At 38.1% G+C, this 21,632-nt stretch overlaps 1 protein-coding gene across 2 annotated transcripts in view; it reads left to right on the top strand.

The window, feature by feature from the left end:
- Positions 1 to 21,632, top strand: part of LIFR (leukemia inhibitory factor receptor alpha) — a 115,470-nt gene that overhangs the window by 48,039 nt on the left and 45,799 nt on the right. For both annotated transcript variants that reach the window (XM_011944392.1, XM_011944393.1), the window contains exons 2-5: positions 12,927 to 13,087; positions 14,742 to 14,856; positions 16,096 to 16,235; positions 19,824 to 19,987. In XM_011944392.1, coding sequence (XP_011799782.1) covers positions 12,946 to 13,087; positions 14,742 to 14,856; positions 16,096 to 16,235; positions 19,824 to 19,987 — 561 coding nt within the window. In that variant the 5' untranslated portion in view covers positions 12,927 to 12,945. The remainder of the gene's footprint in view (positions 1 to 12,926; positions 13,088 to 14,741; positions 14,857 to 16,095; positions 16,236 to 19,823; positions 19,988 to 21,632) is intronic.

The following is a 21,632-nucleotide window of genomic DNA, read 5'->3' as shown; positions in this document are numbered from 1 at the left end:
ATTTTAGGTCAATAACAGACCATATATATGATGGTCATCTCATTAGATTATGATACTATATTTTTACTGTACCTTTTTTATGTTTGGATACGCAAATACTTCCGTTCTGTTACAGCTGCCTTCAGTATTGAGTACAGTAGCATGCTGCACAGATTTATAGCCTTAGGAGCAATAGGCTATTATACCATATAGCGTAGGTGTCTAGTAGACTATACCATGTAGGTTTGTGTGAGTACACTCTATGATGTTTGCACAACAACAAAATTGCCTAACACAAATCTCAGAACTGTATCCTTGTCATTAAGCACACATGACTATATTTAAAAATAATGTTTCCATTTGACAGTGTGTAAAACTACATTAGGTTGTGATTAGTTTTATGTAGGGACAATTTTTTTAAGTTGGCAACTGTTGTAAATATTTTGATAACAAGTAGACCGTCAGTAGTCATGAAAGATATGTCTTGGAACCTTTATGACAAATACCGAGCTTGCATTTGATTTTCCTCATACAGCCAAATAAAAGAAAGAAAATTTCTTGAGTCGTGTTTTCGTGTTTCTATGTAGAATTCATGGTAGGATAAGTTACATCACTGATTGTAACCAAAAGCAAAGTCACCATTTTACTTCTTTTTTTGCTTGAATAAATTAGCCATATTTTGAGAGGGTGTAGGTTAGGGGAAGAACAAATTTAGGAGAGTTATGAATCAAGAATCATTTTTGGACATAGTTTAAGATACCTATGAGACTTGCAGGTGACAAGTTGAACATGTATCTGAAGGTGACAAGACTTGCAAGTGACAAGTTGTACATATAGATACGTATTACTTCTATCTATCTCACATTGTTCTACCCCATACCATTGCCTTATGTGGACTTTACTCCCCTTGCCCCCACTGAAACTAGCAGTTAGCTTTCTTTTGCGGGGGTCGGGGATTTACTTTTCACAAAGAAACACTGTATGAGCTGCACTGAGTATGTAATGGTGACTGGAGAGCAACCAAACTGTGTTGACATGTAGACACTGGGCCACTGGCTAGACTTAGGTCTTTGCCAACTCATCCTTTCCTTAAGGCCAGCTTCAATAAAATTACAGATGACGGTTTTGAAACTTTCAGCTTACAAATAGTCAAAGCTGTGAGTGCTGTACTCAGTTCTTTCCACAGGCTGCATTGCTGGAATCAGAAACAAATGCTTACAGGGACAGTGGACGTTACATAAATGGCAGAAGTGGGCCTGGTCTGCCATTTGCCTTTATGCTTTTGATACAGAGACAATCAGAAATATGTCACTTTCTTTTTAACACTGCTGCAAGATAGACAACAGTGGTAATCTAGATGGTAAATGGCAACTGAAACTTGTCTCAGTTTTGAGGACCAATAAGGAAAAGTGAGAACTATGAAAAACTCTAGAACACATGTTCTTAGGAAGGAGTGACTGCTCTTACCTGGAGTTGATTGTTGTACTGTGAGATGTGGAATGAGTATTTCCAGAGCTTCTTAATTTTGATTTTTTAAAACACTCTATTTTGTAATATTGACAAATAATTCAAGGATTTTAAAATTTTGCTTGTTTTATGTATATGGTTCAAAGTACCCACATGTGGGTACTTCTATGAAATAGGTAGTAGCTGGCACTTATGGTGAGGTGGGATTGCCTAGAGTAAGATTTATATTGAGCAAGAATTTATGATGACTTGGGCAGTAATGAAACCAACAATCATAATTTTTGTTTCATGTTAATAATTTGATATTAGATTATCTACTTATTTTTCAAACAAAAATGAATCCTCCAATTTTAATACCACTGGAGGACAGGATTTTCGACATTATGCATCTGATAAAGTGAGGAGACAAAAAGGTAGTCCTTTTTGGTATTTTTATGGCCATCTCACAATATTGGCCCAGCTTATTAACCATTTTTTGGTGGTTTTCCCATGTGTTGCTACTAAATCATATCTCCTCCCATCTGTATTTGTTCATTTTCTAGGTGTTATTGTTATCAGCATTATCATTTCATTTTGGACCCTGATGTCCATGCTAAATTTATTTTAATGGATTTATTTATTAGAATCCTGTTATTACACCCTGTATATTTGCTGTTTTGCCCGTTTCTCCACATTGTCCAGGGTGGTATCTAGTATCATGAGAAAGATGGTTTTAGAAATCATTGCCATATGATATTATATGTAGTAACGTAAGCATATGCATTATGCTCTGAGAACACGAGATACGTTGTTCCACAGATAAGTTAGATATGATTCGTGTATCTTCATCCAACTCATTAATGAAAATACCAAGAAAAGCAGAACTCTTTGATATCTGTCTATATCACTTTTGTTCAGGTTGACATCATCCTATGAATTAGCACTCCGAGTAAGGCTGATCATGTGGTCAAAGCAGCCTCTTCACTCTGTTTACACAGCTTGAATTTCTTTACCTTGCTAATACTCATCTTTCACGTATTAGAAAAGATTTTGTTCAAACAGAGATACATTTTGTTGTTTCTGATCCTTGCTTTTCCCAATACAACAGCGTATCAAGTCAAGGCTAAGGATGGGCTGACATGCATGGGTCTGAGGTCTTCTAGGATCCCTTTCTTAATACTGTTGATCTTCTTATCCGGTATCAGTTAGCAAACTTACAGGCCTCTGGTCTGTAAGATTTTATTTCTTAACAAGAATGACCCTTTCTGAAATAGCTTTGCCAAATATCAATTATTTTAGGTGCTGTTATGTTTTTCATACTCAGTTCCACTCTTACATAGAAGATGCTTCACCTGCTTAGAAGATGTTGTAGACCATGGTCTGAAGCCGGAGCTAAAGGGTTTATTTTAGTTGTTGTTTTGAGAAGCATAATCTAAGATGATGCTTAGGATTTTGATATCTGAGATTAAATAGTGTCACGAAGAAAAAAACTTTGAATTATTTTGGAGTGGAGAGCTTCAGATGCTGACCTAAAGAATGTTAAGAAAACATTCAGGCACATTTTGGTCAACTTCTGTGCGTTGAAATCTAGGTGTTAAAAACAGTTTATATTTTAAGATTATTTCAGCAACAAGACAATAAATTTTTAATGCCAGTACATTTTGTGACAGGTTAACTGGCTCCCTAAGAACTATATTTGGCTTGCAAATGTATTTTGTTTGGCCCACATAGTGGTTTTTTTTTTTAAATTGGAATTAATTGCCAGCATTTAAAAATAAGGGGATTTCATAATAATAATAATAATTTTAAAAAAAACTCAAAAAGCAACAACCTGGATTTCCTGCCCTTTTGGAAAAACTGGAAGATCTGTGGCTGTACTGGCCGCTCATCCTATGTGGTATAATACAGACATGAGGAGCTTGCGAGGGACTGCCCGCCAGCATGTGTCATGTGAATGGCTCCAGTCATTTCATCCGGCTGGCTCTTGAAGTATGTTTTAGTTTGCACCTGCTGAGTTAAGAGCTTAACCAATTAAAAGTGTACTTAGAGTTGGAGGGAGAACAGTAAGATGGCAGTTATTTTCCATTTGTTCTCTGAACATAGACTGTCTGATCTTTGTTATAATGTGATTAGTGGAAGTGCTTAGTAGAGCAGGTGGTGTTTCCCCGGCAACAGTATTCACCGGACAGGGTCGAGGTAGAGCCAAATTTCTAGTCACATTGTACATCTACCAGTTTGTTCCTGCAGGTGACAAACAAGGTTTTCTGAAAACACAACAACCGTAAGTTTCTTATGATACTTAAAGTAGGGAAAGCAGGTGCTGGGTGTTAGTTGTGTAATTTGAGAGCTAAGACCTGAGATGTTAGGTCATTTATCTGCGAGCCCCTAACTGTCACCTATTCAGTGGTAGAATAGGGACTGGACTCTGACTTAGCTTAGTTGCTCATTTTACAGTTTAGTGTAATGGCCTGGAGCTGAGATTTGCAGTCAGAGTTGGCTGCAGGTCCTATTCTGCTCCCTACTAGCTATGTGACCTTTCTGTGCCTCAGTTTTCTTACTATAAAAGGAGGGAAATAATACTAATAATACTGACCTTATAGGATTGATACAAAAATTAAATCCAATTTTGCATTGAAAGAACTTAGAAAAGTGGCTACTCCTTAATAAACAGTATATAAATAATGCCTAATATCTGAAATGCATGTATAAATTATATTTTACTTGGTAGAGTTAGCTAAAACAAGCATGTTACCTGGATGGAATTATTGTGTAATTAGTATTTTTCCCCCTCCTAGAATTTAGAAAGGCCTTTAGGGATAGTTTTACTGTATGTATTGCCCCCCCAAAAATACTCCAAAAGCAAAAACAAAAAACAAAAAAACTTCAGTTTGAGCCAGTATTCTTCTTATTAATGAATTTTTGTATAGCAAACAGGTTCATTCAAAAGCATAAAGTTTATCAGCTTACTCTTCAGAATGTAGACAAACAACTGAATGGCATGAAAATATTTTAAGTCCTCACTGAGGACTCTATTTGAATGGATTTGTTTCAGTCACCAAATAAATCTTGTGTGGTGGATATAAAGCACTCCTAGATGTACGAATTTTATAAAGATAAGGCTCTGATCTTAGCTTATAGTGCAAAAGAAGAAAGGGAGAGAATGATCTCTGTAATACCTGGTATGATAAGATCAATGCCTAAAGGGGAAATTGATGTCCAGTGGGAGCATAAACAGAGCACTGTGTCTGGTTGGACATAGCGGTCAGCTTGAGAGCCGAGAGGTAAGAGATGCCCCTAGGAAAGGAGTAGAAGAGGTGGAAGAAGATTGCAGAATAGATGTGTGAATTTGAGTGTGGACAGATATCTGAGCTGTTGGTGGGCCAGCCTCCTGACATTTAGCTTCAAAGAATGATAGGGTTAGTGATATAGATGCTTTCTATATAGATATATTGAAAGCTTTGCAACTCACTATGGAAGATAGATTGTGTGAGGCCCTTGCCAGATGGTTGTGAATTACGTATGCCAGAGGTTGAGGAGGGCCTGAGCCTCCAGAGCAGTAGAAATGGACTTGAGGGAGAGGATGGAGAAAGAGTCAAGGCATGTTTTAGGTAAAAGTGGCAAGTCAGGTGGGAAGTGTGAGGAATAAGGAAGAGTCAGGATTACTCAGAAGACGCTGGTGCCATGAGCTAAGACTGGGGCACAAAAGAGCAGGTTTGGAGGGGAAAGTGAGTTTAATTCAGTACATCTGGAGTTTTTGAGGAATCTGAAATATTCAAGTGGATATGAAGCATCAGAATATTTTGTCATGACTGAAGGAACCTTACTTGAGTGGATTTGTGTAAGTAAGCAAGAAATTATCTGGTGAATGGTTAGTCTGTAACTGGGAAGAGGCCAATCCTGGGAACACGGATTTGGAAGTAATTAGCATATGAGTGATGTTATAGCCACAAGCACAGATAATATTGTTCAGTCAGGAAGTGAAAGATAGAAGGAGCAGTGGGCTAAGGAGTCCCACCAAGGAAGCTAAGTAGGAATAGAATTTTAATGGCATCTCAAGTCAGTGAGGGAAGGAATGGATTACCTAATAAATGGTGTTGGGATAAGTGGTAAACATTTATAGGAAAACTGAAAAGGTGGGTCCTTAAATGTACACTGAAATTAATTTTATATGGCTTGAAGCTTAAAATGTGAAACACCTTAAATGACTTGAAGGCAGTATCAGGACAATTTGCATAGTCCTGGCATGAGAAAAACCTTTGTGGTTAGAAACAGCAAAGGACAAAATAGAGAAATCTGATCTAGTCAGAGTCAAACAAAAGACTCACTGGAAAGTAAAAGCGATTGGGAAATCTATTTGCTATGTGTATAACATAGTTAATATGCATATTAGTATTTTTTCTTAGCAATCATTAAATAAATGATTAATGCCCAATTAGAAAAAGGGGCAAAAGATAAAATAAACAACTTATAAATAAAGCATTGCAAATTACCCCATAAACATATGAAAGGATATTTTAATTACACAATAAAAGAAATGCCATTTATGGCCCAACAGAATAATTTTTTTTTTTTTAAAGACAATCCTTGGTATTAGTGAAAAGTACTGAGAAATGGAGATGTTCCTGTTTCTTTTTAGAGATAAGTTTTCGTCATGTTTTCCTGTATGTTAAAGATTTCTTGGAGGAATGTTCTTCAGGTTGTTTAATAATAGAGTGCTTCATCGTTAAAATGGAAGAAACAAGTTCATTCGTTTGATAGATGTTTATATTTATTGAAGACTGTTACATACCAGTCACTCTTATAGTGTAGTTGAGGTGGGATATGAGTAGTCAGATATTACTCTAAAGTATGATGATAGAGTGAGTCCTGAAAGATGGAAGAATGAGAAGCATAGGAGACATTGCAGGGGGCCCTCCATGGAGGCAGTGGTTTTGGGGGAGGCCTTGAGACCAAAGGGAATGTGGAGTGTTTGGGGAGCTGCTGTGGTGTGGAGAGGAAGGGGTTCATGGCCGTCTCTAAGGGCTGTTCCCACAGTGTGGAACTGGAACTGGAACTGTGTGTTGAAGCAGTGGGGAGCCTTTGGAGGATTTTAAGCATGGAAATGATATATTCAAACTTGTTTTGACGTGCTGAGGTTCATAATGGACCAGCTCTTGAATTAACAGGGAAGACCACACTGCAATGGAGATTACTAAAATTGACATGGAGGATCCTGAAAAACAAAAACTTCGGAAGACAGTCTATTTTTAAAAGTTCCAGGGAAATGCAAAGGAATTAAGAAAAAAAAAATTGACAAGATTATTCTATTTGAATAATAGACCAAAAAGTTATTTTGGGGAATGAATATCCTGCATTATGTACAGTGATAGATTTGTCTTTATAATGTGGCAAATGTTAAATTTCAGTATTATTCTCCTACATACAGAATGCATATTGAAGCATGATACAGTGGAATCTCTAAGCAGCCGAGCTATCCTCTAACTCAGGTTCCCAGACTGTCACAGTTCACAGTGCCCGTCGTGTTTTGTTAATGCTTTTCATGATGCTTGTAGTCAAAAGAATTATGAAATAGCTGGGTCCAAACAATTTAATGACTATTTATGATCAAGCACTTTAGTAGCAGTTTGAAGAAATAATGTGTATCCACTTAAAAGGAGAAATATAATTGTCCCTCTATCTCTGTGGGGACACGTTCCAAGACCTTCACAGATGTGAAAATCTTTGAATGTCCAAGTCCCTAATATAAAATGGTGTGGTATTTGTATATAACCTGTACTTATCCTCTCATATACTTTAAATCATCTTTAATACAATGTTAATGCTATGTGAGCAGTTATATGGTACTGTTTTTATACTGTTTTTTATTATTGTACTGTTTTATTGGTTTTATTTTCTGAATATTTTCAATCCAAGGTTGGTTGAATCTGTGGTTGCAGAACCCTGGGATATGGAAGGCCTATGGTAGTATTTTTCTTTCATTCTTAAAAAGCCTTAATTACTGATGAGATGTGTGAACCTATTGAGTACTGCATAGCTTCTCAGATCTTGGAAACCAGCACCCTCATTTCCATTTCTACATTGATTTGTTTGGGTAGTACTTGTGCTTTATCCCAGCAATTACTAGTCCCTCCCTCCTAGGGACGTCACATAAAAAAATGTAGCATTACCAAATATTGAAACTGTGGACTACCTTGCACTAACGGTTTTCAGAATGTTGGACAGATGTCGCTTTGTTTCCTTCAAAAACTTAGGTATTCTGTGATAGCTCTGTCGGTTTCCTTTGGTGTCTTAGGATACGTCAGTGCAGTTTGGGAGCCAGAGCTTTAACTTAGGTTCCTCGTGTCGGCAATACCTGGGTTAGCATGCAGCCTAACGATGAAAGTATACTGTGTGGGCATATAATCATTTGTGCCTTGGTTTTAATTCAGCCAGCTGGCTTAGAGTTTTTGGTGTCTGATTTGTGCCAGGTACTGCTTGGACACGGAGGGTTACAGTGAACTCGGGGATGTGTTTGCTCTCAGGGATCTGACAGTCTGTGGGGAGAATTACAAGATTGGGAAGTGAAGCAGTAGAGCAGAAGTCAGCAAACTCTTTCTGTAAAGGGCCAGGCAGTAAATATTTTAGGCTTTGTGGACCATTCAGTCTCTATCCCAGCCTCTCAGCTCTAACATTGTCATGGGAAAGTGGACATAGGTTGTACTTAAACTAATGGGCATGGCTGTGTTCTAGGAAGATTTACAAAATCAAGAGGCGGGTAAGGTTCAGCCTGCGGAACATGAATTGTGCAACCCCGTGACATAAATATAATTAAAGTGTTGTGGAAGCAGCAGAAGATGGCATCTAACATTCTGGAGACTCTCAGAGGTGATGACAAACATACCTCCTGCTAGGAGCATCACCGCTGACTTGAGGAGGGTGCAGATGAAATTAGAAGGGAAAATGGGTGCTGGCCTAAGGAGTGCTGAAGGGTCCAGCAGCTGTGGTACGGCAGCCATTTTAGTATGGTCCGGACACACGCAGCAGGGGCAGTGTGCAAGGCCTCTTTGTAGGTTCCGACTCCAGTTGTATGGATTGTATGTTTTCTCTCTTGTTCTTTTTTGTTTTGTACCTCATTTTGGTCAATCGTGTCCTGCAGTAGCTTCCAGAGAATGGGTACATGGAAGGCGATATATCTTTTGACATCTTGCATGTCTTCGTAAAATGTATGTTATCTACTCAACAGCTTGAGTATAGAATTTAAGTGTGAAAATAATTTTCACTTGTATTTTGGAAGGTGTTCTTTTTAGCTTGTATTGCTAAGAAGTCTGGTGTGTTCCTCCTCTTCTCAAGAATATTTATGGGTCACACACCCAGTCTCATGTACACCTGTAACCTGCTCCGGAGGTGGTGCTGTCACCATCCCTGTGTTACAGTGGGGGTTTGTCCACACTCAACACGGCAAGTCACAGAGGCCTTGAGTGATTTATTCTGATGTTGTTCTTATTCCTGAGCCCTTGTGTATGGCCTCCACTCCCTGGAAACTTGTAACATCTTTGATACAGTTATTTTGATATTCTCAGTGATGCATCTTGGTATCAGTCTTTTCAAATTCCTTGTGCTGGGTTATGTGGGCTCTTTGAGGACTAGATTTTTGCTAGGACTAGATCTATATACTGATAAATTTTGCATACATCTTTGTTACTTCAGCTATCTCCTAGTTAATCTCCTTGAAACATCACTTTGTTGCAGCTTCCCTCTTTCTGAAAAGCTATTCACGCCTTCCTGTGCAGTCTAGTCTTCCCAGATAGAACTTCTTAGTCTGGTCAAGTTTATGTTTTTCATAAGTATTTCTTTCATTTAACTTGAAGAGCCCCTACACTTCACTTCAGTAACACAATGGAGTCTACCTAACTGCAGAGTTTATGATCCTGAAAAGCCTTCTTCACTGGGAGCTAATGCTTGAGGAATTTAAGATCTTGTGGGAGGGAAATGGGATAAGGAAAATAGTTGCTGGTCAAAGTTTTTAAACAATGTTGATGTTTCCTCCTAGGAAACAGTAAAGAAAGGGACACTAGAAGAATACAAATGAGCAATGCGGGTACTGTTTACTGCCTGTGTGATTGCCCTTGTTTGGCTCAACTCCCAACATCTCCACTCCTGTGGATCGGTGACCCACTCGTAGGTTTATTTACCTTTACAGTAGTTCAGGGTCTTTTCTTTTCTTCTTCACATGTTCCAGCTTAGCATTTAATTTCTTTTGAGAATTAATGACAAGGGAGTTATCTCATTATATCTCAAAAAGATAGATTCTTGAGATAAAAGATGCTTTAGGCAGTCTTAATTCCTTACACCCTGACTGTGCAGGTGTTGCCTGAGGCCTCCTTCTGCACCCAAGGCTGGAGGCTTCAGTGCCATCAGGCTTAAGTTCGTGCCAGCAGGACATGCTGACTCATTCTCTGTCATATTTCCCCCTCTGTCTCTACCTACCTGTCCCCACCACTGCCACCGTATTTATGTATATATAGAGAGGGGTTGGGGGACGGGAACAGAGACATAGGCAACAAAATGTGTTGGGACTACAGTTTCTGGTATTTAGCTTTACTTTTCTCAACTCTTTTTTCCTAATTTTCTTCAGCAGAAAGGCCCTAAACCTCATGTACATTGGAACCAGAATTCTCAAGGTTGAGAAAAATACAAGTCAAAGTACATGTATGAACACTCATCTTCACAAACAAGGCCTTTAAAAGCTCAGGGGCATGTGTTGACAGGACTGAACTTTGCCATGTGGGGCCCCAGGCTCAAGTTCTGCCTGTGCTTCATGATGGTCTAAGATTGAGGTCAGCATTTGTGTAAAGAAATAGAACCAGATATTTTTCTTTCCATTCAAGAATCTTATAAATTTATTCTGCATGATTGCTTTTCTTTAGCAGAAGGGTTTATTGACTTCTTAAGTCCTTTAAAATAATTAGTATAGGAAACAAACTGGTCATCCTTGGGCAGGAAGGATACTGCCCATGAGCATGTTTTGTTTGGCCTTTAGAATGTGTACAACGTATGCATTATTTTCTTACATTTACAAACTTTGGTGTTTCATTTAAAATGCCAGATTTCTACCTTGTCTGGAAAAATCAGCATCTTTGGCAAAATGAGGCTAGTGGCTGCCACTTTTATGCTAGGCAAAGGGGCCACAGTTTGCACCTGCTGTGAAAACGTTTGTTCCTTGCTTTGCCCCTGCATATTTGCATTGGCACCCTGTTGCCGCATCCTAATTTTGAAAGTTAATCCTGAAATTCTATAAAAATTCATGCTCCTCTAAGGAATAAGGCATTGACAGGGGAAAAAAGGGAATTCTGACAATATTTCTATCAGGATTGAGTAGAGAAAAACTTCTCAAGCATCCCTTTTTTCTCAAAGTACCTCAGAAGGCTCTGTTCATGTATTGTTCTGGCCCCCAGGAAGTCCATTTGAAAGTTTTGCTTGGTGGAGAAGTCTGATATGTCATAAGCATAATACTGCATTGCCCAAAATTATCTGTGTAAATGTATCACACCAGGAAGTCTTCTTTATTATCCTGCTTAAGTTAAGCAGGCTTCGGTGACACTGCCCTTAATCCTTCTGTCCCTGGGCACTGCCTTCCTCCTGCTCACTGACCTCCTCAGCAGAGTCTTTGATCCGTGGCTGTTGCTGGCGTAGGCTTTGTGCACGCTGCTGTCTGCATGCCTGTTCCCTGCCAGCAGGAATGGAATATTACAGCTTCACTTTGAGAAGTCTCTTATGTGGATCCTGAATAGAGCATGGCTCTGTGCTGCCATGGTTGAGGCTGAGGCAGGGAGGGATTAAGTGATTTACCCTCAGCCATACCACTAATTAGTAATGGAGCCAAGATTAGCATCTAAATCTGGAAGCACCTGGTCCAGAGCTCTTCCTCAGCTGCCTCCCTCCACCCCTTCTTGCCCTTCTTCCTGGCATGGCAGTAGAACCTGTGTCTCTTTTTAGAATAATCGAAACTTGTAGTGAGGGACTGTTTCATTTCAAGATAATGTTTAGCCAGTCAGTGAATATGGTTTACGATTATTTTAGTCAGGGTTTGAGTTTTAGGGTCATGTTTGGCTCCATTACTCAGTTATTCTTGTACAGTTGTGTAATTCTATAAATTCAGCAACTGGCATTTTAGACATTTTGTGAATACATTTTCATTATAATAAGTAAACTCAGTGACTCTGGAATTGACTAGGAAGTTATTCATTCATCCAAAAAATAATAGAACACTTTTGAAATGTGTGCTCACGCCTTGTGCATGTTTTGGTTATAATTAAGCTATTTGGGATTCATTTCCTGGGTTTTTGACAGTACTTAGCAGTAGCCAAAAAGAGAGCTTGCCATCTGCTTTCACTAAGAAGAATATTTTTTTGAATTCTCTCAATGGGCTCCAGTTGTTAAGGTGTTGGATCTCCTTTCCTTTATCGAGTCTCCATTTCTCATCTCTTTTCCCACATTTTCTTCTTCTATTTTTTTTGTATTTTTTCCTGAAAGATTATGCAATCTTTTTCTTATTTTAATAGTATCAGACAATATGTTTAACTTCTAAGAGGTATTTTTATTTCCTGTTATTCCTTTTTTATTGCATCCTCTTGTTTTTTACAGTTATGCCATGTTTACTCTGAGGATACTATTTAGAGTTTTCTTAGGTTCTTTTTTTTCTTTTAAGTTTTCTTGTTTCCTGTATCATCCTCATTTTCTCTGGAAATACTTTTTATTTTCCTTTTGGTTATCCTAAATTTCTCTTTAATATTTTAGCCTTTGCTTATATGTTTTGTAATCTTTGGTGCCTTGTGCCAATGTTGTAATATAATGAGTCAATTTTAGGTGTGACACAAGAGTTTTCAGTGTATCGGAAGGACCTTCTTGGCTGGTGGTGTCCCTCTAGGAAGAAAAGATGAAGGGTGGATGGGAATTTCATTACTGTGGGGGATCCCTAAATGTCCAATGTGCAACATCTCCATACTGTTACCCTAGTTTTTTCTCTTTAAATTATTAAATTTATATGAAATAGAAACTTTCCATCACCATGTAAATGGGAAACAAAACTAATATTACTTGTCGTAAATGACTAAACACAAGTTAACATACTAATAAAATACATAAAAATATCAATCTAGGTATCACTTAAAATTGTCAAAACTTCAGTCTCATGCACTGCTTTTCTACATTTTAGTAGTGTTGGAGTAGAGTTGATAGCCATGTGCTTATAATTTTGTTGTAATTTTATAATTATAGTTACAATTTTGAACTTGAAGCCCATCATTTGAAAATTGGCCTTCTAGTAGATAACTAAAGCCACAGCTGTGTCCAATTATTGATGTCTCCACAAGCCAGGGAAACTTGAGTTTAAGTAGCTCCAAAGTCTCTAAATGTACAATGTTTCAGAATCTGTCAGAATCTATTGGAGTGTTTGTGTACACAGTATAAGGTGAGCCTTCAGAACAATCTGAACACCATCTGAAACTCCTCTCCTAACCTAGGACTGACTGCATTGCACAGATGATGGATATTTACGTATGTTTGAAACGAGCATCCTGGACGGTGGACAATAAAAGAATGAGGACTGCTTCAAATTTCCAGTGGCTCTTACCAACATTTATTCTTCTGTATCTAATGAATCAAGTAAATAGCCAGAAAAAGGGTAAGTGCATCAGCCTTCCAGAGAATGAACAGATTGCAGTTTTATTTCCATGATGAAGTAATTTTGTTGCTTTATTGACCCCTTTAGGATTTTGTTGATTAAAATTCATTTTTTTGTCATCTTTTTTCTATGTACTTTTAGTTTCTTTTAAAAAGATCCTTAATGATAGATCAAAATATTATTTTACCGTAAAAATATAAGATATAATTTACATACAATAAAATTTGCCTTTAAGATTCAGTTCTGTGAATTTTGACGATGGATATAGTTATGTAACCAGCAGCACAATCAAGATAGGGAACAGCCCTGGCACTGCAAAAGCTTCCTGGCTCCTCTGTAGTCACCCCTCCCGGGCCCATCCCCTGCCAGCACTGCCTTGTCTCCATAGACACTGTTTTCTGTCTCTATAATGTTACCTTTTTAGAATGTCATATCAATGAAATCCAAATACTTTTAAATGTATTATGTTACATCTTAAATATATTAAGAATCTTTATGTAGATATTTTATAGCTTATTTCTATAAAGAAATTATCATCCTCCTGCCCCTTGGTTTAGTTTTTATATTCTTTCCATATTTAAACAGATCTCTTTTCCCCAAGGTCCTTCATTAAATTACTTTATTATTATGATTATTGCTGCTTTATAATGTGAGTACTTTTAATGTAATATTTGTTTTTCTGTCTTATATAAACAGCTTTATAATTGATTCCTACAGTGAAGATCATACCAACCATGTACAAAAACAAAAACAAAAACATTTTTCATAAACATTTATAGAATCTGAGATGGACTACCTTTTTTATTCTATAATTGCCTTTTCCCTTTCTTTCCCTCCTTTCTTCCTTCTTTCCCTCTCTCTTATACCCCCTTCTTTTTACTCATTTTTTTTTCGGGGTGACTTTTTTCATTGGATAGTGCTTACATATTCCATGATGTAATGTTATTTCATAGATGTAAGTACTAGTAGGATTGTAATTTTTTGAATTGTTACTTTTCAATTGTTTAGGCCCACACCAAAAACGCATTTCTCAAATGAACTCATGTGTTTATTACTGTTTAAATTTAATATACTTCATAATAACCTAAAGATTAGTTATAGGAGTTCTACCAAGCGGGCAGTCTGGTAGCAAGCAGTTAATGGTGGTAGCTAGGAGTTTCAAAGTTTTGTTTAAAGACTTGGAAGGCACATCATTTTTACTTAAGACTTATTTGTTTTTGTTTTTTGTCTTTGTTTTTTCCTCAAGTGGGGCTATTGAAGATTCAAGAGGTGCTAGACTCGCCTCACGCCCTCTCTTGGTCCCATTATTGAATCTACATGACTAGCCACTCACTCCCTTAATTTGTCTTAGTTGCTTGGAAGTGGAATTTTTGATAGCAGCCTAACCCCAAAATGGTCTAGTAGCTGGCCCACTTTCATCAGTTTACCCTTTAGTTTTTTTTTTAACCAAAGCTGCAAAAAGAAATAGAAAACCAGTCCACTCCCATGACTGCAGGATCATCTTTTTGAAAAAACATGGGCTCTCTACAGACACACATGCTTGTACTTACAACTGAAAATGCTTGACCTTTTAGAGTGCAGTTGACTTACTCAGCATATTCTCTGTGTGTGTGTGTGTGTGTGTGTGTGTGTGTGTGTGTTTCTCCTTCTCCAGGGGCTCCTCATGATTTGAAGTGTGTAACTAACAATTTGCAAGTGTGGGACTGTTATTGGAAAGCACCCTCTGGAACAGGCCGTGGTACTGATTATGAAGTTTGCATTGAACACAGGTAATTTTAATTCACAATGAGCTAGGTTGAATTGCAGAAATGACCCTCAATTCTTACTTTCTTGTTGCTTGTGAAACTAAAGGGTTATTTCCTGCTTGTGTTCTGTGGTCAGCAGAGTCTGCCATGACTTCTGCCTCATTTTTCTCCTGTAGGGCACCAGGCATTATGAGGTGTGATAGCAAGGTAAGAAGAGGGGACAGAGTCTGCACTGGCTTTCAGAGCTTCCTTCTTGATCTGGTAGATAAGACTGTCACTCAGATTTTTCCCACCAAATAAAGCCGTATGGCTATACCTTGCTTCAGAGAGGCAGGGAAGGACGGTCTTAGTGTGAGTCCAGAAGGGGGACCCTGAAAAGTTTGCTGAAGAGCACACATGCCCACCACAGGCCAAACAGAGAGGAAGTTAGTTCTGGTCCCCTGCTCTCCTGGTCACAATAAACAAATAGTAGCAATGCTGTGGGTTTTTTGCAAGGGAGTGTACACTAGGTGTATGAAAGTCCAGAAAGGCTGTCAGAGGAGGTGTAATTCTGGAGTAGGCACACTCAGTTTTCTCAGCAGAAAAGCAATAGGAGGACATTCCACCTTGAAAGTATATTGTGTACAATGGCTTAAATGTATGAGATGGCATGATTTGGAGAATTCAGGTGTTCATTGCTGATGCCTAAAGAAGCCTTGACATGTGAGAGGTTTAGAAGGAGATGAGCTGGACCCATTCAAGTCCAGAGTCCTGAGCACCCAGAGATACCAGGGGAACTGGAAGTATTTTGGAAACAGAACTGAAGAGGAAGTTCTGTTAAGAATAAACCATGAGCCAAGGCAGAGGAGCAGGGGAGTTGCCAGTTTCATTTCCTTCATCAGCATCCATTGAACATCATCCTAGCATGAGGAGCGCTGTGATGTGCTGGTCCCCCAGTGAAGGGGTGGAGCGTGAGAAGTGGAAGTCAGCCTACAAAGGGAAGGTTGAGGTGGGATTTTGAAAGACATGCAAAAACTCCAGCTGTGTGGAGTTCTCTGTGCTTACTCTACTTTTGGTACAATGTGGTTGTTTTTCCTACCCCTACATTGGTAAAATTACTACCAATCTGTTTTTTCAGTCTTAAAATGCAGTACAACCTATCATGTTTTTGCAACAAAAAGGGCATAAAGTTTTTTCCTTTGTATTTTGTGTTAACCAAATTTTTATGAAAATTATACTATTAATTTTATTTGCTAATTAAAATTCAATTTCTTCTTATTACAGGTCCCATTTTTGTTATCAACTGGAGAAAACAAATATTAAAATTCCAGCTCTTTCACATGGCGATTATGAAATAACAATAAATTCTCTACATGATTTTGGAAGTTCTATAAGTAAATTCACACTAAATGAACAAAACGTTTGTAAGTATTTGCAAACAAACTCGATTTTAAAGTAACTCAAGTGTCATTTGTTAGTATTGTGGTGCTTTGTAGTTCTTTGAATTTCATGTGTTATGCTAATACTTTTAATTCATTCACAACCTTCCTATGAATTGTAAATGGTAGCCAAGATCAGAAGGAAGCAAACTTTTCTTCTGGCCAATCAAAATATCCCAGAATTCAAGCTCCTTCCCTCAGTTCCATACTCTTTCCTTAGACCCCTTGGCTCTTGCATACCTTCCAGAATTTCTCAAATGCCCCTCGCTCTAGGGCATAGTCTTGTCTGGGAAGCTACTGAAAAATGACAGTATTAGAATCAGAAAGGCAAATCAAGACAGACTGTAGGAGACTCAGTCGATTAATAGTTCCTTGTATTTTACATATCATGTAATGTATTGGTAGCATTATAAATAGTAACGGTCCTGATTGTGATTAGAATAATGGTATTGGGGTAAGAAAATTGAAAAGCAAATTGGGTGAGTGTAAGGAAGGGAGGAGATGGATACATCAGCAAATCTTTGAGTGCCTACTGTGTGCAAGAGAAGCTCTGCAATGCATGTATAGCTGTCCTTTAGAGAATCTGGGTCTCTTGACAATTTGCTACTAAATAAAAGTATGAAAATTGAGTGTCTGTGGATCTAAAGATGCTTTTGAAATTACATAAAGCAAACGATTTTGTGTATATATACACACACAGAGAGAGTAAAGTTTGTACTTCCATTGTGTAAGCATGAAAAATTCTTAAGATTTTTAATGTCTGCATTTCTTAAAATCACCTGAAAATTTGGGTCATTCTGAAGCAGAATAAATAACGTGGGTCCTGTAAAAAAGCTGGGAAAACTCTTACCTCCTGCTGTCCTAAGGAAGCAAGAGCGTGTAGTTGATGGGTAAAGCTGAATTAGCATTAGAAGAAAATAAGAAAGACTTTCCTTAAATTTCTTCCCTATCTGAGTTTCTAGAAAGCAAGTTAGCATTGTCCTCACATATCTGTTTAGCACAAAATGAAGATGGTAGTTCATGGGAGCTTAGGGGAAACTTCCCTATATGCTATAAAGAAAAGAAAGGTAACAGTGGCTTTTTAAAATCCTTGTATTTGTAATTATGGCCATTACTGTCTTCAGCTTGAAATATTGGATATGACTTGTGTTTTTAAGAGTAGCCCACTGCTATTTAAATAAAATGTAAGTTATGTGGACTTTTCAGGGAGAGAAGCACTTTAAAGATGAGCATTGTCTTAGTACAGTACTCCCGTGTTTCATAAATTGTAAGTTACTACATCATGTGACATACTGAATCATTTGAAAGAAGAGCCATGTTCTTGGAAGCCTCCTGCTCTTTTCTGGTCACACTGGCACCCTGAACTTTCCCTGTCCTGGTGCTAAATTAACTTCTTACTCTCGTTTGTCTTAATTTTTCCTTTTTCACAAGCAGCTGCCCACTTATAACCTCTTTATGAAGCATCCTCCACTGTCCTTATACAGCTATGTAACTGTTGACTTTGCTCTGTAGTTTAGACTGTAAATCCACATGTTCTGTGTCCCGTATAGCCCTAAACACTTTACATAAATCCAGTATCAAACACTGTATAGGGCAAATTTTAGTTAAATCTATTTTTAAGAACTATTTTTAAGTTCCGAGATCAACGTGTATTGGTTTGTTCTGCCCTTTTTGTTGTTTAGCATATTCAGCTACTCTAGCCCTGCACTCTCCTGCAGTTTTGGGCTTACCATGACTAGATGTAATTGGTCTTTGAGCTTCTAGGATAGAAATGAGGCAAGAAAGGATGAGTCTATGGATTTCTTCTAACTCACCTTTACTTTACTGTTATTTGAGGAAGAAACATGGAAGAAAGTCCAAGTCTCTCTGATTCTCAAACCAGAAAGCCTACATTTTATAGAATGGAATGTGCTCATACCTTCTTTGTTGTCCATTGGTTCAAAATTTTCCATGATTTATCTGCCATTAGGGAGATTTAATGATTTTCAAGGATATATTACTCTTCATGCTACCTTTTTTAGTGTCCTGGATTCTCCCTAGGCGATGCCCAAACCTTTGAGCATGGATTTTTTTCTCTTTACCTTTTGTAATGCAGCTTCAGAGCCCACTGTTCTCCTAAACTTCTTTCTCAGATATTAACAGTAGCCTCGCCAATGATTTTTCCACAGTCGTCTTCTATAAACTGTTCTATTTGGCCCAGATAACAACTATTTGTTTTTATTTTGATGATCCTGGATTTTCTCTGGTTTCCTTCTGCTTCTAGGATTCCTTCTCTGGATTCATGTTGGTGTTTTTCGTTCCTCGAAGGTGTAATTGTCTATCGGCAGCCCCTAAAAGGAGCTTTGGCTGGTTTATATCTGTGTGTTCATGCTCTTTTCTTCCACTACACTCAGTGAGTTCCTTTTAAGTCTGCATCCACGGTTCTGACTCCGTGGTATCTTCTTCTCCTGACACTTACTCATCCACAGCCAGGCTTCTGTGTCTCTTCACAGTGGCTCCCAATTCCTTTTGCTCCTCTTGCTGCTTTCTGAGCTAGAAACTTGAGAGAATATTGGTTGTTTCCCTTTTGCATTAGAACCAACCCTTTTTTTCTTTAATCTAGTCAGTTCTTTAAGATGTCCATGACATCTTTTCCATAGATGGCATCTTAGTTTATATCCTTGTTACTCTAGCCAGGATTGCTCCAGTGGTCTCCTAATTGGTCACCCTATCACCTGTCTCAATCCCCCTCAGTCTGTGTTGCATACCACTGATAAAGGAACCTTTCTGACACACTTCTTACATCCTGCTACTTCTTACATCTTACAACCTGCCACTTCTGCAAGTAACCATTGACTTCTTAATTCAATGCCTTAGTCACTGAGACAATCCTGCTACTATTTAATGGTATCTAAAATCAGTAATGCCCATAGCATTTCTCAAGTGGGTGACATCCCCCAGCATGAGGGACCCTGACACCAGGAGATGCCTGAGACAGCTGCAGAGAAAACAGAGAGAAGCGTTTACCAAAACAAATTTTCTATATTTTGTCATTTTCTTAGGGCTAGCCTACAGCCATACAGAGGAAGCTTGTTTTCTTCTCTCTGATGTTGCCTACCTGTAGGTTCCTGACTAAATGACACTATAGTACTATAGAAACCTAGTTGCTGTTTGTATTAGAAAATGTGCTGTGGATTTGAAACAGCCAGCTAATAAATAATTTTCTTAAATTTGGCTGGTTAAGTATTTGGAGCTACCTCTACAAATAAATAATATATTTGTTCCCCTTTTTCAGAAATTTGAGAGAATATTGGTTGTTTCCCTTTATCATTAGAACCAACCCTTCATTTCTTTGATCCAGTCCTTTCTTTGAAATGTCCATGACATTTTATCTTTTCCTTACATGGCATCTCAGTCCATGTCCTTTTTACTGCAGCCAGGATTACTAGGTTCTAGAATTTCCTTTTAAATCTTGATTGTTGATTTTTTGATCAAGAAGGAATAGAGTTTATAAGTAGTTGATTAGCAGAGTTACAGTATGAAAAATCATTACTTATTTTACTAAGTTTTCTCTTTTGTTTCCTTTTTTTAAAGCCTTAATTCCAGATACTCCAGAGATCTTGAATTTGTCTGCTGATTTCTCAACCTCTACATTATACCTAAAGTGGAATGACAGGGGTTCAGTTTTTCCACACCACTCAAATGTTATCTGGGAAATTAAAATTCTACGTAAAGAGAGTATGGAGTTCGTAAAATTAGTAAGTTTGAATGTAGATTTTCTTCCTATGACATTCAAGAAACTGAATACTTTTTTTTTTCAGGAAGTCTTAAGGTGGTATCGGTGAACTTTTGGATTAATTAGGAAGTAAATCAGATACCTTTCAGGGTTCATTAAAAACATCATGCATGATTTAAAAATCACTTGTTAATTATTAAAAGATGTGTAACCGTTATAGATAGCTTAGGAAATTAGGGGAGAAATAAGCCGTGATTCTACCATCTGAACATAGTAAGTACTGTTTTTGTGTATTCCTGTCTGCACTTGTTTATATGCATGTTTTTATGTAAATGAAAGTGTACATTTAATTTAGTGTATTATTTTACCTTTGTCTAATTTTTTTTTTTTTTTTTTGAGACGGAGTCTCGCTCTGTCACCCCAGGCTGGAGTGCAGTGGCACGATCTGGGCTCACTGCAAGCTCTGCCTCCCAGGTTCACACCATTCTCATGCCTCAGCCTCCCGAGTAGCTGGGACTACAGGCGCCCGCCACCATTCCCGGCTAATTTTTTGTATTTTTTTTTAGTAGAGACGGGGTTTCACCGTGTTAGCCAGGATGGTCTCGATTTCCTGACCTCGTGATCCGCCCGTCTTGGCCTCCCAAAGTGCTGGGATTACAGGCTTGAGCCACCGTGCCCGGCCTAATGTTTTAAAGCGTATTTAGCCAGAGTTTAGCCGTAGAGCATTTTTAAATAAATCTGTAAGCTTGAATTTATCAGTACATGCTTTTTCTCTCTCTCGTTTTTTCAATCCTGTTTATGAATGACCTCTAAGGAGTCATGAACAACAGTTATGAAAAATTTGACAGCTGTTACATGGAAAAATGTTTGCTTTCAGCCTTTTACTCTTTTTCTTGATAGATCTGGAGTTTACTTAGTTACAGGTTTAAGAATTAGAAGACCATCTTGTGATTTTACAGTTTATTTGTTCAAGTTGCTCAAGTACATAGATTAGTAAAGATAATAAGAAAAGATTATTCTATATTTCATACTTTCTCATTGTTTCTCTTTGACAATGTATTTCATTCCTAAAATAACGTTAGTCAGCTAGCACCTAGCCTATATGGGACAATAACCTGTTGCTTCTAGGCCACATACAAACCTGTATGGTGTGTTACTGTACTGAATAATGGAGGCAATTGTAATGATGGTAAGTATTTCTGTATCTGAATATAGAAAAGGTATGTTAAAATATGGTATAGAAGACTTTAAATGGAGGAGGGGCTTCAAGATGGCTCACTAGAGGCATCTTGTACTCACCTTCTCTGCAACAAAGAAGCAAGATAGGGAGTAGTAGATAGTCACACTTCAAATAGATCATCCTAGAGAGCATTGGGATTCAAGAGAAGTAACAGGAAGCACCTAAAGCAGGGAAGGGAGAAGAAAGTGAGGCAGCCAGCAGAACACCAGCAGTGGCTCCACTGCTAAAGTGTATTCCATGTGCCCGGAGTCCTCTGCCTGCGGCTGCTGAAGCACAAGTGGGGCGTGATGTGCCACTGCTAAGGCTGAAACGTGAGGGAAGCAGAGACTGCAGCTGCTGAGACTAGAATGCAACGGAGTGAAGAGACAGTTTGTTGAATGGGAGAAAACATTTCCAAACTATTTGTCCAACAAAGGACTAATATCCA

The sequence above is a fragment of the Colobus angolensis genome, unplaced genomic scaffold (assembly GCF_000951035.1).
Source record: "Colobus angolensis palliatus isolate OR3802 unplaced genomic scaffold, Cang.pa_1.0 Scaffold230, whole genome shotgun sequence".
Lineage (NCBI taxonomy): Eukaryota > Metazoa > Chordata > Mammalia > Primates > Cercopithecidae > Colobus > Colobus angolensis.
The sequence above is the reverse complement of the archived record's forward strand: the minus strand, read 5'-3'. Positions and strand labels throughout refer to the sequence as shown.